Below are 24,202 nucleotides of genomic sequence, written 5' to 3'. Positions count from 1 at the left end.
CAACTCTGAACCAGGCTTTTCCTTCTTCCAGCTTACTGGCCTGACCTCATTTGATAGGAACAAATTCTGAAGAATTACTGGCTAGTGAACTTATCAATTACTACCATGAGGAATTTTTGTATGCTGTGATGGACAGGTCATTTTTGTACTCTGGGTAAAATAATAGAAAGATAATTGGGCACATGTTTGTATGATGAAGAGAACTTAGTGCACGCCTTTGCCATGACCCTTTTCATTAATTTCGTCTTTGATAAGTTTAAATTACACAAGCTCTCTGCACGTACTATATGACCTAAATTAATCTTTCTTGTTAAATGAGAGTAGCAGTGCTTAACTCGTAGGAATGAAATGCTTACTATAGGATCTGATGCATGATACTCAATATACAACAACTATTTTATTTTTTATATTTAATTTTCTTAGGTTCACCGAGGAAAATATCTACAAATTAACAACAGTAAATAACATATTCTTAAGGTGTAGAATGTAATTTTTGTCTACTTAAAGTGACCTGAGCACTTAGCAGATTTTAATTTCCAGAAATTAAAAGCTGAAATTCCAGGACATTTGTCCTGAAAAAAATTATTCTTGGCACCTGCATGGGCTTCAAGGTTAGGGTGGTGAGTGGGCTTTGCTGAGGTAGCATTCTCAGCTGCAGCTGTCATGAAGGTTTCTTCTTAGCTCTGAGATAAACCTAAAACTCCATAAATGGAGCAATCTTTTGAGAAAGAAAATTAATTTTTGAGCTATGTCGAATAAGACTTTGACTGGGAATAATCCCATTCACTTACTGTTAGGAGCTATAACATTGGAGAAGAATTGGATTATGACTTGTCCAAACCCCTGAAATTACTTGAAATGCCCTTGAAAAAGAACCGAGTATCATTACAGCACCCTGGCAAGCGATCTGAGTGGGCAGAAGCCAAATTGCGTCAGATGTCTGGGCAGCGGCTGTGGTGGTGAGGGGTCCGCCAGAGAGATTTGCTAGTTTTACTCCACGGAACTGCGGTGTAGGCGATTTATTTTAATACCATCGCCTATAATGATGGAAAATTGCTTTTCAGTCTGAATGCAAGGTCACAGATGTTCTAAAAGATGTTCACTTCACTTGTGGTTGGTTAAAAAGACAGGCATGAAGATTGTGGCAAACTGGCCAGGGGTTGGGGAAGTATGCAGAAAAGAGAAGGCCCTGAGAAACTGCCTAGACTGTCAGGATTTTTGTGGGCCAGTGATGGCTGGAGCTGGACCTGGTCAAAGAAGAAAGAGAAGAGAGTGGCCAGAGTTTTTCTAAGATGTTTACAAATTGTGTGCGCGCGTGCGTGCGTGTGTGTGTGTGTGTGTGTGTGTGTGTGCGCGCGTGTGTGTGTGTTGGCATTTGTTAGACACTTTAATTGCATTACTTCACATAAAAATGTTTGGGTTATTGCTCTGTACTCTGAGCCACTGTTATGTATAAGGGAAGGTTGAAGGTCGGCTGCCAATTGTTTTATTCCACTCCATGCCAGTTAGAAACACTGAGACTTGAACTATGATTTGGCTACATCTAAAGCTTATTGCCCACACTAACAGTTCCCACGTTTTTTGACATTCTGAACACCTTCATTCTAGCTAATTGTTTTGAACTCCAACAAATTGTTGTTGCTTATATGAATTGAACCTAGTAACATTTGCCATGTTAAAAATTAAAATTGACAAATTTTAAGTTTATTTAATATGTAATATTTAGTAGCGAACTTTGATATTTAAACATATCCACTACTGTGAATATTAACACGAATAACTTTTTGTAAACTGTAACTAACAAAACAGCAAAAAGTCCCTGTAAATAATAGTGTTATTTCCTCATAAAAGCTCTTGAGAATCTTCTTTCCTATCTTTGTAATAACAGGCAGCTGAGTTTTCCTGACCCTGTGTCAGTTTGGTTTGGTATTTATTTCTGTGGAGATTCTTCTGGCAGTACACTAAGATTCTCTGCGCGACAATGCCCAGAGGCGCTAACGCCTGCTGTCTTCTGTTCAAATCCATTGTGCTTCCTTATGCACTGAGGTGATGTTTTTCACCGGAGCATGAGTCCTGACCTGATCATTTGTGAAGCCGGCTTACTGAGGTACTCTGCTCTTCCAATGTGTCATTCTTGAGCGTTTTTAAAAAATCATTTTTGTTAATAACCATTGCTGCCATCGGGATACATTTTTAGTTAACATAAAGCTATCAAATTAATATAAACACACATTTCCTAAATTCTTAATTTTTATTGAAGCTGAAAATTGATCATTAGTGACAAATACTGCCTGTTTCGCCCAAATCAGCAGGCCAGCTTCATGAATTTTGGAGGAAATGTCTTTCAAATACCCAAAATGTTATCATAGTTTGTAAGTCATTTTTACAAGTGAATTGGCCGCCTGTGGAGAAATGGCTCCATCCTTGACCCTCCTGAGACTGTCCAGGGGCATGAGTGGGCAGCAGGTGTTTTTCTGTGGCTGTGGATTTCTCAGGAAGAAAATGAGAAAGATGTGTGCTTTGAGCATCGAGCAGTAACAGATCTCCTGACTGTTCTTCCGTGGGAATGCCCTTTTCCCCATCATGGCAGAGAGTGAGGAATGTGGTAAACAGATCTCTGTTTTGTTCTCAGCAGTTTTCCCAGGTCTCTTTCACAGGTCAGGTTCAGCAAAGGTTTGGCTTTGTTTAGGTGTTGACAGTTTAAACCCAAGGCTTTCCATGTATCAAGTCTAGAAACTTTTAGGAAATTAGATCAACCCTAGAGGTATGCTGAGAGGCCTTCAAGGACTCCTGGCCATGATGGGGTACACTTTGAGAACTGGATCTCTGCGCTGTTGAGTAATGGCTTAGGCTCTGGGTGATGCTGGCTTTTCTCCCCGCACCCCCAATTTTTCTGCATCTTTTATTCCAGCTCTCCACCCAATGGTCAGACTTTCTCTACAGGAGCCTGCAAAGGCGTAACACCCGTCCCTTCTTCCTTTCATGTGTCTTGCCATCTTGCTTGTCCTTGGGACACCAGGAGGGTTTTTCAGACTTAATTTTCTGTGTGAAGAAATTCGGCTCTGATACTTTGGGAGGCAGGGAGAACAAAACTCTGAAACCACATTGTGAGCGGCCTGCATTTCAGTACTGACTTGTTTGCATTTGCCCGCAAAGCCCTTTCTTTGGATACAATTTTTGTTTTTTTTCCAGAACTTTTTCTCATTATCCCTGTCTCTCCAAGCTTCCAAGAATCTGATTTGGAATTTCTCTAAATTCAAATTTATAACATATGGTAATCACATTTGAGTTTGCAAGGCACTCAGGAAGTAATCCATGCTGTCAGAGTCAGAAATAATTCTGTTTTCCAAAACTTATAATCACCCAATTTGAAACTGTTTGCCCATTGGCAACACATGAAACAGTCCAGCAGCAGGCTCGGAGAGAGGAGGGAGCTCTGCAGTTGTGACGTACTCACTGTGTGATCAGACATGTGTGTTTAGAGCGTGGAGTGCCCCCCTCCCGTTATTTCTATCCTTTGTGTGTATGGGGGCAGGGTTGTGTGGGAGACAAGTGTTTCTTTGTTTTATTGTGTGTGTCCCATGCATTGAATTCAGGTTGTCAGGCTTTGGGGGCAGTACCTGTTGAGCCAAGTTTCTGTTCCCCGTGTTCCTTTCAGTCCCTGAGCTTTGAGACACTCCCTTAACGTTTGTCTTCTGACATCCTTACCCGTTTTCTTTCCTTAGTCTCGCAGTTCATGGATGATCACTCTGGACTGTTCTCAGCCATGCAGCATTTCCCCGTCAGGGAAGGGTAGTGACTAAGAGGATGAGGGAAGAGAGGGCTGACTCTTGACAGGCCATACCCTTACTATGGGGTGACTTAGCTAAGTGCCATTGATAGAGGAGGCAAGGCAATCAGTGGTGAATGCCTTATGTCATTGGAGTGACACCAAACGACCAAGGAGGATCCTGCAACTCTAGGGCCTGAATCTGCTTTGTGACATTACACCAGAGGTGAGTCATGCTATTTTAGGACCTAAGCGTTAGGTTCCTGTCTCACTCTGAAAGTTATCTTTCTGGGGCTTTTGGTTATAGTTACCAAGTGAGATATCAGTTAGGACGTTGAAGTAAGAAGCAAATTAAACCGTGCTCCCGCATCAGAATCTACTGCACCCATTACCCACTGAATCAAAAGATGCACGGACCTGCTGTCCTTGGCTATTTCCTGCTTGGCTGAGTTCAAGTTCCTCATGTCTGGGTCAGTTTTCTGCTTATGCGAGTGGCTGATGTTTTTATCTATATGAGATGGAGGTGTCGGTGTTTGAGTGGTAGCAGGTACTCATGACGTCCTGGGGCATCTGTGCTCCTTGTGGAGATGTCTGCAGAACTCCAATGGCTGTGGTTCTGAACTTCCACAGTAGTGAGCACTGAATAGAATATGTGAAACTGAGCCTGTCCCGAATAGCCTGGAATTTAGTGATTCTTTTTCATGTGAAAAAGACACCAACCAGAGAGATGGCTCAGCCGCTAAGAGCACTGGTTGCTCTTCCAGAGTACATGGATTCAATTCCCAGCATCCACCTAGCAGCTCGCAACTGTGTATATAACTCCAGTTCCAGGGGATCTTACACTCTCCATGGACACACATGGAGGCAAAACCACAAATGTACATAAAATAAAAATAGATCATTTAAAAAAAAAGACAGCAATCTCTGCAGGACAGTTTGCATTGTGTAGCGGAGGAATGAAGAGGAAGACGCTCAGGTCCTCAGTAAGTAGCAGCTTTGCCAGCATTCACAGGGAGGGCTAGGCATTCCCTAGTCCCCCACCAGTTACATTTAAAAACGTTCAGTTGCCACGCAGTGCTGGTGCACGCCTTTAATACCAGCACTTGGGAGGCAGAGGCAGACCGATCTCTGTGAGTTTGAGGCCAGCCTGGTCTACAGAGTGAGTTGTAGGATGACTAGGGCTGTTACACGGAGAAACCCTGTATCGGGGATGGGAAGGAGATCACTGTCTCTGGAGACTTTGTTGCACAGGGAGGAAACAAAAGTATCTGGAAGTAGATGTGGTGAGATCATGTGTGTGACTGTTCTGGAATTTTCTGCCTCCACCAGTGAACAGTCCTGTGAGCTGTGTTTAGCCACTCTATGAGACCCAACCAATGGATTTTTTATGCCAATGTTGCCACTCCAGGCTCCTCTTAAATGTTGTATTTACACGCAGCTATGGTTAAGTGCATAGCTTTGGTGCTAACTGAAGACTTGGAAGAGGAATATAAATCAGGGTGTCTGAGTTCCCGCCTTCTGACTCCTCACACTTCCTCTCTGTACCTGTATATCAAGATGAAACCAAGGAGAAGGGAGAAAAAGCACAAACCAGAAAACAAAACAATCAAATAAACAGAAAAGGTATCTGGAGTCTACTAGATTCTTCTTGTCACACAAACCTCTCAAGGTACATCCTTTGACACACGGGCCATTTTCCCGCGGCTATTTTCATAGCTTACAACCATGGCCTCCACAGTAGCTGTGGTGCATCCAGAGCCAGGCAGCCTTGGACACCATGTTCCCAGAGGGACACAACCGCTTTGGACTGCAGTGTGTGGTTGTGGATCTTGTGTTACCGCAGTGATCTTTGTACCCATCAACTGGTGGAATTTCACACTGAGTGAAGGTTCCTTCTGATATCTGCAGTCTCTGCTGAGGAATGCATAGGAGGAAGAGTGTGAAGTCAGGTGACAGGATTTTACCCTCAGGCCTTAAAGTACCGATTCATCACCTTGTCCTTTGGAGTCATTATGAAAGGCAAATATAATGTGTGCATTTTCTTGGTGAACCAGTACACAGCACTCCAAAGCGAGCTAAAGAGAATGGTTTAAGACTGGATCTTTAAAGCTACTTGTCTCGTGTTAGTCCTGCTGATGGTCTGTGGTACCTGCAGTCTTTTAAAGGTTTTCATACTCGTGGAAAAAAATAAGCAAGTCATTATCCTTACTGAATTTCCAGAGGCCCATAAACATTGGCCTCTCATTGGTGGTTTAGTGGTTTCTTTGGCTGGGTGCGCCAAGAGGAACTGAGAATGGATTTGGAGTCATGCCTGATTTGCAGTGGCTATGGCACCATGTTCCCAGTTTGCCTGATTCTTTGTCTAGTCTTGGCTCTTCCAGCAACCAGGCTAGGGGTGATGTGCGGTTGAAAGTACATTAGGACAAATTCCTTTTCTTAGAAACCTTTTTGAAATTCGTCGTCTCAAGTCTTCAGATGGTCAAATACAAGGATGACATGCAAGTACTTTCTGCTCCGTGTCCTTACACAGCGACCTGTGGTTTTCATGCCCCATCCAGAAGTACCTAGTCCCTATGAAAACAGTCGGGGCCATCTTCTGTATTTCCTTTTAGACTTGGGATGTTTTAGGGAAAAGCCAAAGCTACCCACCATGTCTTGGACATAAACCACGTGATCACTGTCGCCAACCATTCTTTCTTCCTTCCCCAGATGGGTCAGAGAGTTTTTGAATGAAGACAACAAAGGCCTCGATGTTCTTGTGGAGTATCTATCCTTTGCACAGTACGCAGTCACGTAAGTAAAACTTTGCTTGCATAGCAGCTTCACATGGTCCAGCAGATGCAGCCCAGTGGTAGAATCACATACTGAAAGCAGACACCCACAAGCAGAGGAGGGGGGACATTTTAGAGATTGTTTAGCTAAAAACATATCCCGTAAATGGTATTAGAAATGAAACAGGTGAGTTAAAATCACCTTGAAGACTTGCCAGCTGTGCTAGGAATCAAACCCAGGACCTGGCCTTGCTACTGAGCAATATCCACAATGCCAAAGGATGGCTTTCCTGGGGGGCTTAAGGTCTATCAATCTATGTGGTAGAAAACTAGTGATATATGGTACATTGCTGAATAAATTAAAGAAGTAGCAAAAAAAAATGTCCTTTAGCATTTTATTAAATTTTGGTACGCTGGGGATTGAAGCAGGGTTTTGCACAAGCTAAGCCTGTATTCTACCACCGGCCCACACCCCAACCCTGTGTGACAGCTGGGGTGGAGGTCAGTAGTAAAGTGTTTGTTTACCTAGCGTGTGTGAGGTCATGGATTCAACCCCAGCACTGATTGGGGAAATGCTATAGATGTGTTTATGTGTGTTTTGGCAAACGAACAGATAAGGATGCAGTTCTAGACACCAACATAGTGGCCCAGGAGGAAGGAACACTTTTATTCTCTTTTTTAAAAAAATTGTCTATACATTTGCAGTCTCTAGTTTCCTGCCACATGAGAACGTGGCGCAGGGCAGGAAAAAATTAAGTGGCTTAGCTATGTTACTCCTCGCGGTTCTCCATTTTCATGACTTCTGGAATGGTTTATAACAGGGCTGCAAAGTGTACATTTGAATGAGACGTTCTCTTTTCAGCGTTTCTCCTTTAATCAGGAAACAGTCCAATCTCCACAGGTCGTCCCACATGTGCAGAGTGAGGCGGAACAATGCTGTGTTTCTAATCAGACAGGGAGCATGCTTCAGCTTCGGTGATATTTGTTTTTCTCTTTGCTGTGGTTGTGTGTGTGTGAGTGTGTGTGAGTGTGCAGGTGAGTGGTGCGGATGGGTGAGTGTGTGTGAATGTCTATGTGTGAGTGTGAGAGTGTGTGTAAGTGGGTGAGTGTGTGCATGTGTTTTAAGACAGGCTCTCAGGCCGTACACAATGCTTGTTTTAAACTGCGTCCACTTTCTGAATGCATCCCACTCTGTTTTTTCCCAAGGCAGACATATTTAGTTTGGTCTTATGTATATAGACGTTTACCTGCATGAATATATGTGTACTACCTGTTCGCTTAGTGCCCATGCTATGGTAGCCAGAAAAGGGCATCGGATCCTCTGGTGTGACAGTGTGAGCTGCGTTGTGGATACTAGGAACCAAAGTCAGGTCCTCTCTAAGAGCATCAGGCTCTCTTAAACCCTGAGCCCTCTCTCCAACTTTGCCATTCTTCTTTTTAACAGTAACTACTTGTTTTTGTTTTCTCACTCCGAAGAGTCTGAATGTGCAGCTGGATAGTTTTCTCTAGTCTCTATCCCTTCACCCAATACTTATGTAGAGGAAACTACAATTATTCTTGCCTTACAGATTCGTGTATAGTAACCAAATCTGGTATGATGGTTCTATTTTGATACCTCTCATATACTAGAAGAAATTGTTTTCTGAAATATTCTTAGTGTTTATACCATGGTCCATCACAAGAATATTTCTTTTTTTTTTTTTTGTTTTTGTTTTTTCGAGACAGGATTTCTCTGTGGTTTTGGAGCCTTTCCTGGAACTAGCTCTTGTAGACCAGGCTGGTCACGAACTCACAGAGATACGCCTGCCTCTGCCTCCCAAGTGCTGGGATTAAAGGCGTGCGCCACCACCGCCTGGCTACAAGAATATTTCTTACCTATTTCTGTTACTTTAGGTCAACCAATCCCATGATGCATCATATATTATGACAAAAAGAATATTCCCTCTTGCAAATTTAAAAACCTATAGATATATTTATAGTATTTGAGGAAGACTAAGAAAAATCAGGAACAACAAAAAAGAGAAATAATATAATTGTTTACTATGTATAATAAATTCTTTACTTACTTGACAGTAGGGCTTGGAAGCCAGATTTCTCAAATATGGCCTCCTCTCAGCCCAGTGGAGGCAAGCCATGGATACTTTGCAGGAATTCTGCAGGCTACAGTGTAAGGCAAGAACCAACTAAACACCTCGACTCAGAGTTGGTGTTCCCCGTTCTTGAGTCTTTAGGTTTGTTTGGGGGCATTACCTTTAAACACTTTGTTTGTTGGTTTTATTTTTGTTTTGCTGTATCTGGATAAGTTATATAATTTGTCTTTTATTTTGAAAATTTTTACTATACCCCGGCATTAGTAATTTTCCAGCGCATGGAACGTAATACAACAGGTTCTGGATCTGTCTGAAATAGAAGCACCCACCAGTTTGCTAAAGTTTGTGTTTCTTGTGTTTTGGTCCTGTGCACATGGGAAGGAGTAAGACGAACGAACGTGTGACGTGAGCTTTTGGTGAACGGCTTGTGGCATGTTCGTACCATGAATGCTCTTCCTATGTTCCTCCAAGTCCCTTCCATTTCAGTGAGAACCTTTTGTTTTAGTACTTCAGGCTTTCTTAGACTGCTCCATTCTGCCCCTCTCCTCCTCAGCATTGCTCCTGTATCCACGGGCGTGACAGAAAAGTCTGTCATCAACCCCTGTGCAGACTCTGTGCGCCTATCCCTGCTAGGCATTTAACCGGAAGAGTAAGAGAATATTCCCTAGTTTTTAGGTGGCCATTCTGGTGTTTTTGTTTCCCCCCCCTCTGGCAGTCATGCTTTATAAGCATCTGGAGATGATTTCCAACTTGCATTATTTTTTTTTTCTTCAAGATCTTTTATAGTCTTTCAGAGAATATTAACCATAGCTGCTGTCTCATTTTGTCCTGCTGTCTGATCAGGCACAACTAGGGGTAGGAACACTGCAGTATTCTTATGAGAAAGTGGAGTAACACACTGCGTGAGTAAGGAAGTGAGAGGGATACAAAGGCCTGCTTGTTTAGAGACTCGGTTCCTAAGGCTACACAGGAATGAGCAGCTCAACTTGCCACTTATTCCAACATGGTTAACATGAGTAATAGCCTCAAAAAATGTCAGAGGAAAAACAGCCTTACTTTAAAGAGCACCACCACATCGGGGAAGAGAGTCCAAAATCAAAGCAAATCCATAGCCTCGCTAGTAATGCATCACACATGGCTGGAAAAGTACTTGCTAACACACTAGGAGAAAACACTCAGTGAAAAAAATCGATGGATAGGAATGAATTAGTATAAGCCTAACATTCCAACTTGTTCAAGTAAAATGAAGACAGCTGTACGATCTCCTTCCTCCTTCCAGCATAGCAGTGGTAGTGATTGTTCAGCCACCAAGTAAGATGCAGCAATGTACAGTGACCTGGTTTTAACTGTTTGTTGTTAACAATTCTTTGGCCAGACCCTGTGTTTGTAATCCTCATGTTTTTCAAACTAACACCAGGACCGGACCCCAGAGATTCTTTTGCATTTCCTTCGGCTGCAAAGACTTCTCGCGTTGTGGTGAAGAAGAGGTTAAGGAATAGCAGGTCACGAATGTCCACGTGTGTGTCTGAAAGTTAGTTTCTAAGTTTTGAGTAGCATTCCTTTTTTGTTTTAGTTTTGACTTTGAAAGTGTGGAAAGTACCGTGGAGAGTACAGTGGACAAATCAAAGCCCTGGAGTAGGTCCATCGAGGACCTGCACAGAGGGAACAACCTGCCCTCCCCTGTGGGCAACAGTGTGTCCCGCTCTGGAAGACATTCTGCACTTCGGTAAGTGCCTTAACGAGAGAGATGCTTTGGCAGCGCAGGCTCCTCGCTGCCTCTTCTCGTCCTGAGTGGACATCGTTGTGTCTTTCCGCATGCACCTTTCTTCTCCAGTGAATCTAACTAACATTTCGTAGGTGTTCATGGTGTGTTTCCTTGGCTAGTACTCTAGGGCTTTACATAACACGTCTTAGAAAGTCCATGTTGTGATTCAGCAGAGAAGGTGAGATGCTTGGACCAAGTAACAGTGAAATAGTCTCTAGCAGGTAAGTTCTTAACCTGGATGCATGTTGGTGCAGTGACCTCAGTCAATACCATGTGCAGGGTAGAGGCTGTACTTTATCATGTAAGCATCGAAGGAGCCCTGTAACTCCGTATCTATCTGTGCTGCCTGGTTCCTCCACGGGTAGCTCAGGTGTGTGTCTGTGCAGGGTGTGCCCCTACTCAGAGGCCACAGGGTTAGAGAGATACATTTTTATAATGAGTGCCACCAGGCATGCCTCCTGTCAGCTTGACATTTTGTACTAATGACTCCATCTTACAGTGCCTGCTGGAGTGCCAGGATGCTCTCAGAGGATCTGCACTAACCACCTGCATCCCTGATGGGTGGGATCTCAGGCCGTTCATTCAGGCCGACCTACAGTCACTCACTGAGTGTAGAACTAGCTTTGATCATTTTCAAAGCATTGTACTTAGAGCTGACTGATAAGGAAGTTACCCCTTCGGCTAATAAAGATAGAAGTCTTGTCTAAATGAAATTGTTGAAGTTTTTGCAGATTCATGACCCGACTTCTGTGGTTGAAATCTTCATTCCCGAGTCCTGCTTGATTTCTGTAGCTTACTAAAACCTTCTCATGTGTTTCTGACATGACCTGCGGGGCAGTGTCATCTAAGTGTTTCGGGTCACCATGGGTTTTAGATCACAGAGTGCGCGTGTCAGGTTGGAACCCGTGGGTCTGTGGTTTCCAGGCAGTGCACATTTGGTTGCCTATTTATTACCTTTTATTCCTTCAACTTGGGTTTTAAAAGTCGTTGAATGTTTAAGAGAATCTTCTTCTCTGCAATGAAGATCATCAGTTCTGCTGAAGGATTTGATGTTTGACTATGATGTTGCCAATAAACCATTCAGATTTTGCTTGTTAGCAAACAACGAAAAATGTTGGTGGACTTCTGATGAATTGATTCAGAAATAATAAGGAACAGTGTTGCAGTTCACTTTACGGTGTTTGCAGTGGGCCAGTGGCTAAATAACCTGCTAGTGTGTGTCAGCTTCACACATGGGCAGAGGAATATATGTACTTACTTAGTAGCTAAAATTCTGTAAGCATTCATACTTAGAAATGCCTTCTACTATTTAACTATAATTACATATAGGCTTTTATTTTATACAGTACAGTTTACCTTGGTTTTTAATCTTTGTTTTTGTAAAAGGTATATACTGGTCAGCTGTCACTTTAACACAGATTCTGGTTTTTTTTTTCAGTAATTCATTGCTTGCTCTGAACCTTAGTAGGCAGGGTCCAAGGACATCAAAACTACACTGAACTGCTTCATAAGTGGCTCAAGGTAGATCTTGCCTGGCTACATTTTTAGTTAGAAAGCTACACTAAAAGTATCATGGTAGGCATAATGGGAATGTTATTTGGAGAGACATGGGAGCCCTTTGACCTCTCTGGGCATGCTCAAGATGACTAGGAAACTACTGTCATGGTTTTCCATTTTGTGTGTCAACAGTTTGAAAGCCCAAGGAAGGGGACACTTGAATGTCATTAGAGAATCAGCATGGTGGTGACTTGCATGCCGCTTTGATTTGAATCTTATTATTTATTCATTCATAATTATTGGATCTAAACAATTTATATCAATAGTAGTTTAGCTTTTGTGATTCAGCAGCAGCCGGGGCACAGCTGTCTGGTTCTTGTTACTTTTCATATGCCCAAGGATTGTTTACATTTTTTTCTCTCTTCCTCTCCCCTTCCTCTGCTGTCAACAGCCCTTCAACTTCTGGTTTTTAGTTTCTAATACTGCCACCTCACTTCTGATCATCTTCTCTGCTTTGTCCTTTCTTGTCCCTCTGTCCCTTGTTCCGGTGTTATCCATTTCTTACATCACCACCAGACTGGCCTCCCTGGCCATGTCTCTTCAGCTCCATTGCCACCCAAGCTGCTTCTCCTTCTGCTGCTCTGGAGCAGCTTCAGTTTACATATTGATGATGAGGCTTCCAACGGGAACATCTTGTAAGCCACTGGAGAAAGCACCCAAGAGATCTGGTAGCACATGGTGGCCTGGTCTCATGACCATTCTCCATGTTATGATATGGTGGCCTCTGTGTCACCCGCTGCCTTGGATACTCTGGTGTGTTGCCATATTATAGCTCTTCAAGAATCAGATTCTCTACAGTAGGGTGCATTATTATTAATATTAAAACTCTTCTGAAAGTATTATTGGTTTTCCGGTTGTTTTGCTTAGTGAATAAGTATCTTTATAGCAAACACAGACTTGTTTCCTCTGCCTCAGCTACAGATAATACCATAGATACGTACTCTTACAAGTTCCCTTGCCAAAAAGTATAGGTGAAACTTGGAGAAAATGAGATTTCAGGAAATTCTAACACATTTTATAAATACAGTTTGATAAAAGAAATGCTGTGCTATTAAGTACAAGGTCTTTGAGCAAAGCCCCGGCACTAGCACGGTTTCTTTCTCGAATCCCAGCCTGGTATTTTAAACCACTTCATATTGACTGGCAAGCACGTCTGGTACAGCACATGCCCTGAATTAGACCTTTGGCTGCGTTCTGAAGCTCGGCCATGGGAGAAGTGTTGAAGTCGGTGCAGCAGAAACCTGGCTTGTGCCTTCCCCAGAACGCGTGGGCTGTCTCCAGTGGAGAGGGATTCCACCAAGGTGCCTGCAGATCCGGCTTCATTAACCGGTGGAGACCTGCACATCTGTGCACCTCATGGCTGAGGACCTTGTGGTGCTTAAGAGGCATGAAAAAAGGAATTTTAAGACAAAATTAATGCTATTAAGACTTGAATAAGACACAGTAGTGACAAAATATTGAGTTTTTTTAAGGAAATGAATGGAGAACTACCTTGGACCTGGAAGAAGGGCCAGGTTTAAACTGGATTTGTTGTTGATGGGTAGGGTTGGTTCTCAGGTTAAGAAAAGGCTACTGTGCCTGGCAATGGCGGTGCATGCTTTTAATCCCAACACTCGGGAGGCAGAGGAAGGCGGATCTCTGTGAGTTCGAGGCCAGCCTGGTCTACAAGAACTAGTTCCAGGACAGGCTCCAAAGCTATAGCGAAACCCCACTCGAAAAACAAAAACAAACAGAAAAAGCTACGGCACACAGAGGAGAGGTAAAAAGGCATGAGATGAACAGAACCTTGTGTCAAGAATCAGACATGTTTGAGAAAGGAGGAGTAGAAGTCTGTCCTCTCAGGGACAAGCCATGTGGTGTGACAGAGGTCAGAGTTCAAAGGTGGAAATGCTATGGACATCACCCCAGCTGCCTTCTCACTCGGGTGAAGGTATAGTGATCCACATTGCTGTTAGGATAGAAACCACTAATCAGCATTCCTTCTGAAATGAATATTCTGCCTCAATGAGAGCTCGTTGTTACCCCTCCGGCTGCCATTTCTGTGGAACAGTGTTTCACAGACAGTTATGAGCTGACAGATTATACCTGCTACCTGTGCACTCAGAAGTGAGCTGAGTTTAGGCCTAGCTCATGGTTTACACTTCTGACCCAGTCATCCCATTCCTCACATTGTTCAAGAAGAAGTGTAAAACACAGACATAGATAGCATCATCATAGCTTTACTACGGAGAAAAGTGTTTCCTAAATGAGCACTGTGTGCTGGCCCTGTGCTGAGACCATCCTGTGATCTATAGGGACTATTGGCAGTGTCACCAGTATTATCTCTAAGGGTTTAGCATCTCTGCCTGTGATCAGAGAAGGAGGAAGGGCTGGCAGTGAGGTGGTCTGACGCTAAACTTCCCACTGTGCTGGACCCTCAGCTTTCACTGGGTGTTTCATGCTACGCATGGGAGCGCCAGCTCAGCGTCTTTCCACTTACAAGATAGGACTATTTGAGAGTTAAGTTTTTCCCCTTTGTTAAAATTTTAGCAAGTAATGTTTTAATTAGAATTAGAATTTGTTGGGGGGGGGGAATTACCACATTTTTAGTTTCAACTAGTAGAGTCTCAGTTTCTCTCTTTATCCCTCTGTCTGTCTGTCTGTCTGTCTGTCTGTCTGTCTGTCTGTCTCTCTCTCTCTCTCTCTCTCTCTCTCACACACACACACACACACACACACACACACACACACACACACGAGGCTGAACTCAGCTGCTTGTCTCCATCTTACTGAGGAGAGACTGTCCCCTGAAGTGCTCGTCATTCCCTTGTCCCCTACCCAAATTATAGGACACACTGGGCGGTGGTGGCGCACACCTTTAATCCCAGCACTCGGGAGGCAGAGGCATGTGGATCTCTGAGTTCGAGGCCCGCCTGGTCTACAAGAGCTAGTTCCAGGACAGGAACCAAAAGCTACAGAGAAACCCTATCTCGAAAAATCCAAAAAAAAGAAAAAGAAAAAGAAAAAACCCACCCAAATTATAGGACATCATTCTGATTTTATGGTTTTCTTTATTGCGACCTGAATTTTATTCTTTTTCTGTTTCTTCTTCTTGTTATCTACCATTTGTTTTAAGTTTTCCAACTATCAGGTTACTTAGTGAAGAACTTGACTCACTGTTGGCCGAGAGGATCACTTAAAAGGGGAACATTACCAAGAAAAATACTCTCAAAATATGCTCCTCTAACCTTGGGTTTTTTATCTGCCCCCAAATGAGGTGGCAGATGGTGATTAAGAATTTTTGTCACCTGCTTTAGAAAGGGAAAAAAACCACTGTAAATGAGCTGAGAAAGTGCCCACCTTGTCACTGCAGTACTTATGGGGACAGTAAGTTTAGAGGAGGGCAGACATACTCTTGAACACACATCATCATATTCTGAAGGCCAGGCTGTGCTCGTCAGTGGTGATTTATTGGAAGCGTGTGAGAATGGGGTAGTTTAGGATGAGTGGACACACCGTGACTTTCCTGTCACAAGTGAGACAGTTTCCTTGGACACTGTTCTCTAGGCCATGTGCCGCTAAGCTAGCTGTCCCACAACAAATGCCTTCAAGGGAAACACGGTGGGAAGCCAGACATTGCAGGTTAACCAAGACTTATCGTTCTTATCCTGGGCTGACACCTTCCTTGCTGTCCCATTGGGAAGCAGTTCTAGCTGTTGCCTGGCTCTCCAGTGGAAATATAGAATACACTGAACATTCCAATCCTTACTAAGAACAAACGACGTTTCCGCTTCTCCCTCTTTCCTTCCCTCATTGTCTCCGTCTCCATTTCGCTCTTCCTACCTCCCTTTTCTATACTTTGAACTGTCTACATGGAACTATTTCAGCTTTGTTTCTTTTGGCTTTGGATCCAGCTAGCAATGTACTTGGCTCATTTTTAAGCATCATATATTTTATGTTTAATTTTAAAAAAATGCCCAAGCGACGTCATGTCTAAAGGGTAAGAGTGGAAACCTTAAACCCCAAATTTTGGTTAAAGTGCTATTGGCCCAGCTTGGAACGGTTGTTGGTTTAGTCCTGTCAAATGATGTGACATCCTGGTGGGGGACTGCGTTCCTGTTTGGTTGAACCTTTAGTGTCCAAGGCAGTTCCAATTCCTGCACTTCAGATAGGTGCTAGATTGATGTCTATGGCTGAAAGTGCCTTTACAATAGAAAAAATATATATCCCCCCGTCCCGGTTAATAGGGGCTGGATTTAAGAATCCCAGAGTTGTTGACAATGAAGTTACATAGAATGTTTTTGAAAATCTTTCTCTAGACTTTAGGACTTCCTGGTTCAAGAGTCAGCTAGTGTTCTAGTTCGTATTCAGTCCTTAGACAATGGAAGTACAGAAGAAAGGCAGAGTTTACACATTATACAAACTCATTTTTTAATTTTATTTTCTTTGCATTGGTGTTTTGCCTGCCTATGTGTCTGTGTGAGGGTGTCAGTTCTTGGACTTAAAGACAGTTGTTTGAGCTGTTGTGTGGGTGCTGGGATTTGAACCTAGGTCCTCTAGAAAAGCAATCAGTGCTCTTAACCGTGGAGCCATCTCTTCAACCCCATCCAAACTAACTTTTACATATGTGTGCTAGAGACCAAACCCAGGACACTGGACGTGTTGAACACCCCCCTGGAGTAACTTCACGTGTATACAAATAAATGTGTGCATTGTGACAATAGATGGGCCATGACTTACCTGAAGACACCGCTGGGTGAGCAGTGGCTGGATTCCAGATGTTCACTAAGTGTCTGGGGCTTTGTAAATACACCTGTCTGAACTAATGCAGTGTCTGTCCTCAAGCTTTGGCTCAGGATCGCCATAGACACGCTGCTTGTCACTTATTCTCAAGTTTATTACCTACTGTTCTTTTCTAAATGTGTGTATTCCTGCCACAAGAACCAGCTGTGCAGGCTGAGGTGCTTGCCGTGCGCCCTTTTCGAGATTCTTTTTCACTGGTGAGGTAGGTGGCACAGGTGATGAGTATCATCGTGGTCCTAAACAAGACACGTTCTGCATCAGTCTTGCAAAGCACACTTGCGGATGCTACTTAGATTTAGGTCCCTTGTCCATGTTAGCATTGTTGTAGGACTTCTCACACATGTGTAGCTACAGAAGCTTGGTGAGGTGTGCATGCAGAGATGCAAGTGTCAGGGATAGAGTTGAAAAGTTCTTTGTGTGTGTGTGCGTGTGTGTGTGTGTGTGTATATATATATGTATATATGTAGGCAGAGAACAACGTGTGATATCCTTCCCTTTTATCTTTACTTGAGTTCCGGGGAATTGAGCTCAAGTTGTCAGACTTATGTAGCAGGCGTTTTTTTCCCCATGAGCTTTACTGCCTGCCCAGTTTGCCGTGTGTGTTGTTTTGTTGAGACAGGATTTCACGTAGCCCTGGATGACACTGAATTCCTAATCCTTCAGCATCCACTTTCTTTCTGCTGTGATTATGACTCCAAGCCCCACATCTACCTTCTGTTTGGTTCTATGTTAAGTCAGTTTTATAATAATCTGTTTCTATATGTATGTTTGCCTGTGACTTCTCATTGGCAGCTCTCTGAAAACAGAATCTCCTCTTTATCGCTAGGGTAGCATCTACAGTTGCAGTTCACTGCTTGGGAAGATGGCAAAGCAGTCCTCAAAAGTGATGCGTGAGAAACGTGATGCTTCTTTTCACTATAGAATTATCTCTAACCTCTCTTGTGTTTCCCTGCAAATGGCAGGAACTCCAAAGAAAGCAGCCAGGCTGTTCTTCTGGGCTACTCTTGTTTTACATATGGGGCATCTTGAGACTGTCAGGGTGGCAGTTAGATGCCAACCTTGTGGTCCAGGTACATTGTCCAGGGTACATTCCTGTTCTTCCCTTTGCTGTTCCAGTAATTTCTCTCCAGTTTGTACATCTCAGGACTCCATCCCACTTCTGTCTTTCACAGACAGGCAGGCAAGCAAGTAGGCAGGCAGGCAGGCAGGCAGGCAGGCAGGCAGGCAGGCAGACAGGCAGACAGTGATCTCTAAATGCCTGTTGACATTGCCCATGAAGATGCTCCCACCAGAGAAAGGCAAAAATGGACAGAATGAAGCTTTTCAGTAAAATTTTGAGTCAATCTGGGAAATGACAATGGAATCTCTGAGCAGGAAGTTTGTGCCATTTCTTTTTCCTGCCAGACTCCAGTGTCTCCCTCTCTTCATCCACCACAGCTTTTCAAAGAGTGAAACCTGCAGCCTGGTAGTCCCTAGAGGGGGCAAAATAGACCAGGAAATCCTTCCCTTTCTCCCATCCCCCTCTTCCCTCTGTTGTCTCCTTTAAACTCAGTTTGTGTGCTGGTGAGAAGGGGGGCCTCAGTGTAAACTTGTCAAAGAAGCCGATTTCAAATGCCATCAAGGGGCATATGCGCCACTGTTGGTAGAGTCTGGGATTGAACAAGGTGTTGTATATTATATGTAATCACATATTACATATACCATATAAAGCTCATTTGCTTGCTTATCCATGGGAGACCATGGCTAATCTGTTCCCTCATCTTGTTGGGGCCTTTTGTCAGTAACTACCACGAACTGGAGGGATACTCTCCGAGTGAATCCTGCTCAGATCTCTGAAATGAAGTTTCATGGTGCCCTTCAGGAGCAAAGTACCCTAGCGGTCAGTTTCTCTGTAGGTGTTGCTGTAGCACAATTCAAATTAGAGATAGTGGTTTACCACAACAGCCTCAGGCCTCCTACCCAGATGTCCACTCAATCTAAACCCAGTCTGTGTGAGGTCGATTCTAATGGGCAAAGCTGTCTTTGGCATCACCGTTCTCTTGCCTCCGTCAGTCTCCTGAGTGCTGAGACTATGTGTATGCCACTGTGCCTGCTGCCGTTGGAAATTTTAATTGCTGTCGGATCATCATTATATTTTTATCCCTAAGTGGATCAATTCTTAACACTCATCAATTACACTTCCTCTTTTTCTGGGCAAACTGTTATTCACTCTTTTGCACCTTATTGACACCTAGGTCAATATTTCAATACCAGGAATTAAAGTGTTTTAAGCTGAGGTTTTCTAATGATACATACCGCTTTGTTATAGGCGTTGTATGATTTGCTTTCTTCCTAGAAAGCTGCAAGTCTATTGGCCCCATCGGGGTGAATCATGGCCAGCTGAGCATCTCTATGCAAAGGCCAGGTGACATGCAGAGGGTGCTTAGGTGATCTCAGTCTCTAGTTAACAAGATTTATTTTTCATTAGAGCGCATGTATGTCTGTGTATGTTCAGGTTGGGTGTAGAGGAGGCCAGAAGGGCATCGGGTTCTCTGAGTTACAGGTGGTTGTGAGCCTCCACATAAGAATGCCAAGACCGAACTTAGGTGTTCTGCACGAACAGGGAGTTCTCTTAATCGCTAGTCATCTTTCCAACTTTTTAAGGTAGATTTAAATAGAGATCATCTAAAAGTTTTGAAGTGTGTTTCTTTTTTCCTCCTGTTGGAGGAGGGGTGCATGTTCATCACAGGTGAAATCTAAAGCGATAGAGATAGCAATCACATGCCCAGGCTTGGGCCTCCCAGCTTGCTACTTTATATTTATCTTTTGGTTCCTAAACTCTTCAGACATAAAAACTTCATCTTTTGTTTTCTATTGGTGCTTACCAGAAGTTAGCATAAGCAGTAGGCTCTTTAAAAGGTGGCTTGCCTTCACTCAGAAACTTGGCCAATTTTATAATCCCAGCATGAGAAGCTGCAGCAAGAAGATAAGATTACCATTAGTCTGAGGGCAGCCTGAGACACATAGTGAGTTTCAGACTAGTCTGGGCTATAGAATAAGACCCCCCCCTCAATAAAAACAGAACAAAACAAAAGCAACTGAAAAGAAGAAACAGAAGGAAGAAATTTGGTTTGGCTTCCTGTCCTGACTAATGGCCAGTCCTACTAGATTGCTTATCCTGTCCTCAGGGCCTTGTAGAAGTAAATTGACCATAAGAGTTTTATTCACAATTTTGTTGGGATTTGAGGGACATCTTGGGGCATCTGTTAGAGCCCACCCCATAGAGAACTGTTTATCAAATGGCATTAGCTAGATCATATATTGGAATTGATTTAAAACTTAGCAAAAATGACAGTAATTTCTTGAGATAGTAGTTAAAGCAAATAAACTTAGAAATCTAATTATAAAGTTTTCAAGGTCCATAAGATGTGCACACAGAAAACTATACATATCAACCCATGACATTTTCTAAAACCTTCCCTTACAGATTTGGAAAATACTTATATTTTTCAGAAATGAAAGAAGTATGTTCATTTATAGGTTACGTTTATTGAACTGAAGGAAATTCTTTTAGCATGAGAATTCCACAATAGAAAAGTACAATTTCACATAAAGTTAAAAACAACAACAAAACCAACTTCATTTCCTAAAATGTAGTGTATAAGACAAAATTTAAACAGAAAAGTCCTTGTTTCCTGAGGGGAACCAATGATCTGGTTTCTTCAAGAGATGCCCAGATGCAGTTGCTGTGGGCAAACTGTACCTTAATCCTGCATCCAGTACTGTTGAGGGCAGCAGGTGAGACCTAAAAGTGACTGAACGGACACCGTCAGCCTGTCCTAACTGCCCTGAAGAGCTGGAGGGGCAGAATGTCAGCTGATGACGCTGCTGTTGAGAGCATCTGCTAGAGAAGAGCACAGTGTCCCTGAATCTGGGAAGAGCCCCGGGTCTGGTCTCCTGTCTGTTACTTGTCATGTGATGTAACTTCCTTGAGTTTCAGTTCTCTTCCCGTATGAAGAAAGTTTTAGCACTAATGATACAATTTGCTGAGTCATCATTACTATGATCAGTTATCATTGGCTGTTCTGTTGGGTTTTACAATTTTGTATTGTTATGATTTTAAACACACAAATTCTACTGTTCTCTCTCATTCATTCCTACTTCAGCTTTGCATAAATATTAAGGAAAGGAATATTTAAGCCAGGTACTATGCATTTTGAAAAAAATAGATATTTTGCTCTAGAGCATAGAGAATCATCAATGAATACAATATTTAACATACTGAAATCGTACATATATAATCTTACTATACTTTTGAGTTTTTTCGGTTTTTTTTTTTTTTGTACTGGAAATTGATCCCAGGGCCCGGTTCATGCTAAGCAAGTGCCCTATCACTGAGCTATATTCCCATATCTCTTTAAACATTAGTGAGATGCATATGATATACCATAATAAGTGTATTTTAAAAGGTAAATATATTCAGGGTTCGTCCTTGCTGCTGCACATACAGTTCTTTGTGTTAATCCTTGCTGTACAGCAGGGAAGAACTTCAGTGTAAACTGAGACAATCGTGTGTGCTTAGGTCAGCCTGGCTGTGTGACAGTTCTCTGGACTGACCTGGTGTCTGTTAGACCCCCAGGAAGTGTGTCATACACTAGCTGCAGTTACGGCCAAGTTACATGGTTGTAAGTTGCACTAGACACACTGAAATCGGCCTTGCAGATTCTAAGTAGAAATTCTCAAGGTGCTGATAAGGGCAGTAACTTATTTCCATAGTTAAAGCAGGTACAGTTGCAGCTGGATAGAGGTTGGGGTCCTAGGCTGCGAAGTGTATCATTCACTGACCTGGGGTTAATGTGCAGCCTAACCCCGTAGGGTCATAGGTTGCTAGGTTAGTCCCTAGCTTGCTTGCCTCACATGTATGGAACTTGTTTCAGACTTAAAAACAAAATCTTTTAATTAGCTTACAAAGTAGCAGGTTTCCTTATGGCCTTGTCATACATCCCTAGTTTGGGTTGACCTCGACCCTCGATTGTATTCTTCCTTTCTCAGTATCCCCTCTTCTACCTTCATCCTCCTTCCAAGCTCCACGTAGTTACAGATGTGAAGTGTGTTTTATATAGGCTCGACGTTACAGAGGTTGCCTGTCCTGAGTTCCTGCCAAGGAAAACTTCAACGGACTCTTTTAGCATTATGTGTTTTATATGCCTGGTATTACACTGTCTGTCCTGTACTATTTGTAAACTAATATAAAATAATGGAGCACTGAGAAAATTAATCATAACACAGAAGCAGTCGAACGCTGATATTTAGCATATTTTCTCCTTAAGTTTTAGCTGCTGTATCAGACTTAGGGTGAGGGATCAGTCACATTTTGGGGACATTTGTAAAGAACTGAGGCTTCAGGATCAAGTCTGCCAAGGTGAAGCCACAGTTACTAATGTGTGACTTTGGCTAGGTTTAAATTTCTTAAAAATATTTATTTATTTATTTATTTTACAATATTCTTTCTACATGTATGCCTGCAGGCCAGAAGAGGGCACCAGACCTCATTACAGATGGCTGTGAGCCACCATGTGGTTGCCGGGAATTGAACTCAGGACCTTTGGAAGAGCAGGCAATGCTCTTACCCGCTGAGCCATCTCTCCAGCCCCTAGGTTTAAATTCTTAAAGCAGAGACTTGAGGGCAGCAGCGGGAAGAAATGGTTAAAATCTGGTCCCGTGATTGGAGGTCAAGGTCTGAGTTAAAGTCCAGTCCCTCTCGTGCAGTCTGCCTTCGAGTGCTTCAGCACGCCTAGCCTGGCCACTGACCATGACCTGTTGTAAGGAGGGTTGAGTTTCATTGAGTGGGGGATACAGCCTGAAGGGTTGGTGATAGGATCACAGAACCACTGGGCCTTGCCCTCTGGAGTGGCTGGTGTTGGTGATGTTAGCCTGCTGCTCTTTGAATGAATGCACCTGTTTTACTCTGGTATGCTTTGTGCTCACTGGAGCCTGTCATTTCATGAGAGTGCTCCTTTTTTTCGCCCCCTCTTTTTAGATATAATACTTTGCCAAGCAGAAGAACCCTGAAAAATTCAAGATTAGTGAGTAAGAAAGATGACGTTCATGTCTGTATCATGTGTTTACGAGCCATCATGAATTATCAGGTATGTGTTGAATTGTCAAGTATGTGTTCGTGTCAGTGCCTTAAAAGAGTCTGGTGATATCGGGTTTAGATTTCTCTCTCTCTCTCTGGTGCATGTATATGGGTGTTGGTCTTTGTATAATTCTTTGAAGTGAAGAGTATGATTTTATGAGATTCCATTCAGAAAATTCTGATTCATTCTATTGCTCAATATTTAGGTCCTTGGCTTCATATTTTAGTATTTACAATTTATCATGTAGTGATACATTATCTTTAGCTAAGTGCCTAGCCGCAGTGCTGTTGGCAAGAGCAGTTTAAGTGTGTGTGTGGGGGGGTGTTAAAGAATGGCTTTCAGAGTACACAGTAAGATAAAAACTCTGGAGTCCGTGGTTCTCGATCTTCCCAATGTATGCCCCTTTAATACAGCTCCTCATGTTGTGGTGAGCTCCTGTACCATAAAATTTATTTTTATTGCTACTTCATAAGTGCCATTTTGCTACTGTTGTGAATCATAATGTTATCTGACAGGTGTCCCCTCAAGGGGCCGAGACCCACAGGTTGGAAAACCACTGCTAGACTTTGATTCTTTGAAGGGACTTTGCTGTGACAGCCAGAAGGGAAATGGGAAGGTCGAGCTGAACACTGGCTGTGGGGTCAAGCGAGGGTTCTGTTATGTATATTCGAATCTTTCAGAACGTTTTATGTCTTTTTGAGATAGGATCTCGGGTAGTTCAGGCTGGCTTTGAACTCCTGATCCTCTTGCCCACCACCTTCAGTACTAGGGTTACAGCCCTGTGCCTCCATGCTGGCTCATAGAATGTTCTTGAGTAGGTGAGAGGGAGTGAGGTCAGGGATTCCAGCGGAGGGGCTGGCCTCAGACTGGAGCGAAGACCTGTCTGTCTCTCAGAGGAGGTGGATTAGCTTTTGCTTTTTGGAGAGATGCCCTGCCGTGTGGTCCATGCTGACCTCTAGCATGTCAGTTTCTAGCCTCAGTCTCAAAAGTCTTTTTTCTTCTTATTTTTTCTCTTGTCCATTGGTGGCATGAGAGGATGATCAAGCTGTGTGGGTGGTTAGAAGACCCAGGAGTTGCTCACTTAGCCGTGTCTGGATTCTTGATGTGGACTGGCTTGCTTGTATGAGTGACAGGGGAAGAGTGCATCAGAACGGCCATTGCCAAGGGGTGGGGTAGGGGGTGTGTTAGGGAGATGAACTTCAACCCAGGTGCATGGTGGAGTCATCCTGAATGCTTGGAAAATTCACATTTCGGGCCTTTGACTTTGAAATGCAGAGTAAACAAATCTAGGTGGCTCTTGGGAATTCAACCAGGACTTGATTTTGTTTGGGCTTCATGGTGATTTAATG

General features: G+C 43.1%; 1 protein-coding gene across 5 annotated transcripts in view; it reads left to right on the top strand.

Annotated features, from left to right (window-relative positions):
- Window positions 1–24,202, top strand: part of Fmnl2 (formin like 2) — a 247,278-nt gene that overhangs the window by 173,599 nt on the left and 49,477 nt on the right. For 4 of the 5 annotated variants that reach the window (XM_075985194.1, XM_075985192.1, XM_075985190.1 and 1 more), the window contains exons 5-7: window positions 6,479–6,562; window positions 10,204–10,356; window positions 22,754–22,862. In XM_075985194.1, coding sequence (XP_075841309.1) covers window positions 6,479–6,562; window positions 10,204–10,356; window positions 22,754–22,862 — 346 coding nt within the window. The remainder of the gene's footprint in view (window positions 1–6,478; window positions 6,563–10,203; window positions 10,357–22,753; window positions 22,863–24,202) is intronic. The other variant, XM_075985193.1, reaches the window with a different exon arrangement.

This window comes from Microtus pennsylvanicus, chromosome 9 (genome assembly GCF_037038515.1).
Source record: "Microtus pennsylvanicus isolate mMicPen1 chromosome 9, mMicPen1.hap1, whole genome shotgun sequence".
Classification (NCBI taxonomy): Eukaryota; Metazoa; Chordata; class Mammalia; order Rodentia; family Cricetidae; genus Microtus; species Microtus pennsylvanicus.
Note: the sequence above shows the minus strand (reverse complement) of the source record. Positions and strands in the feature narration are given on the sequence as shown.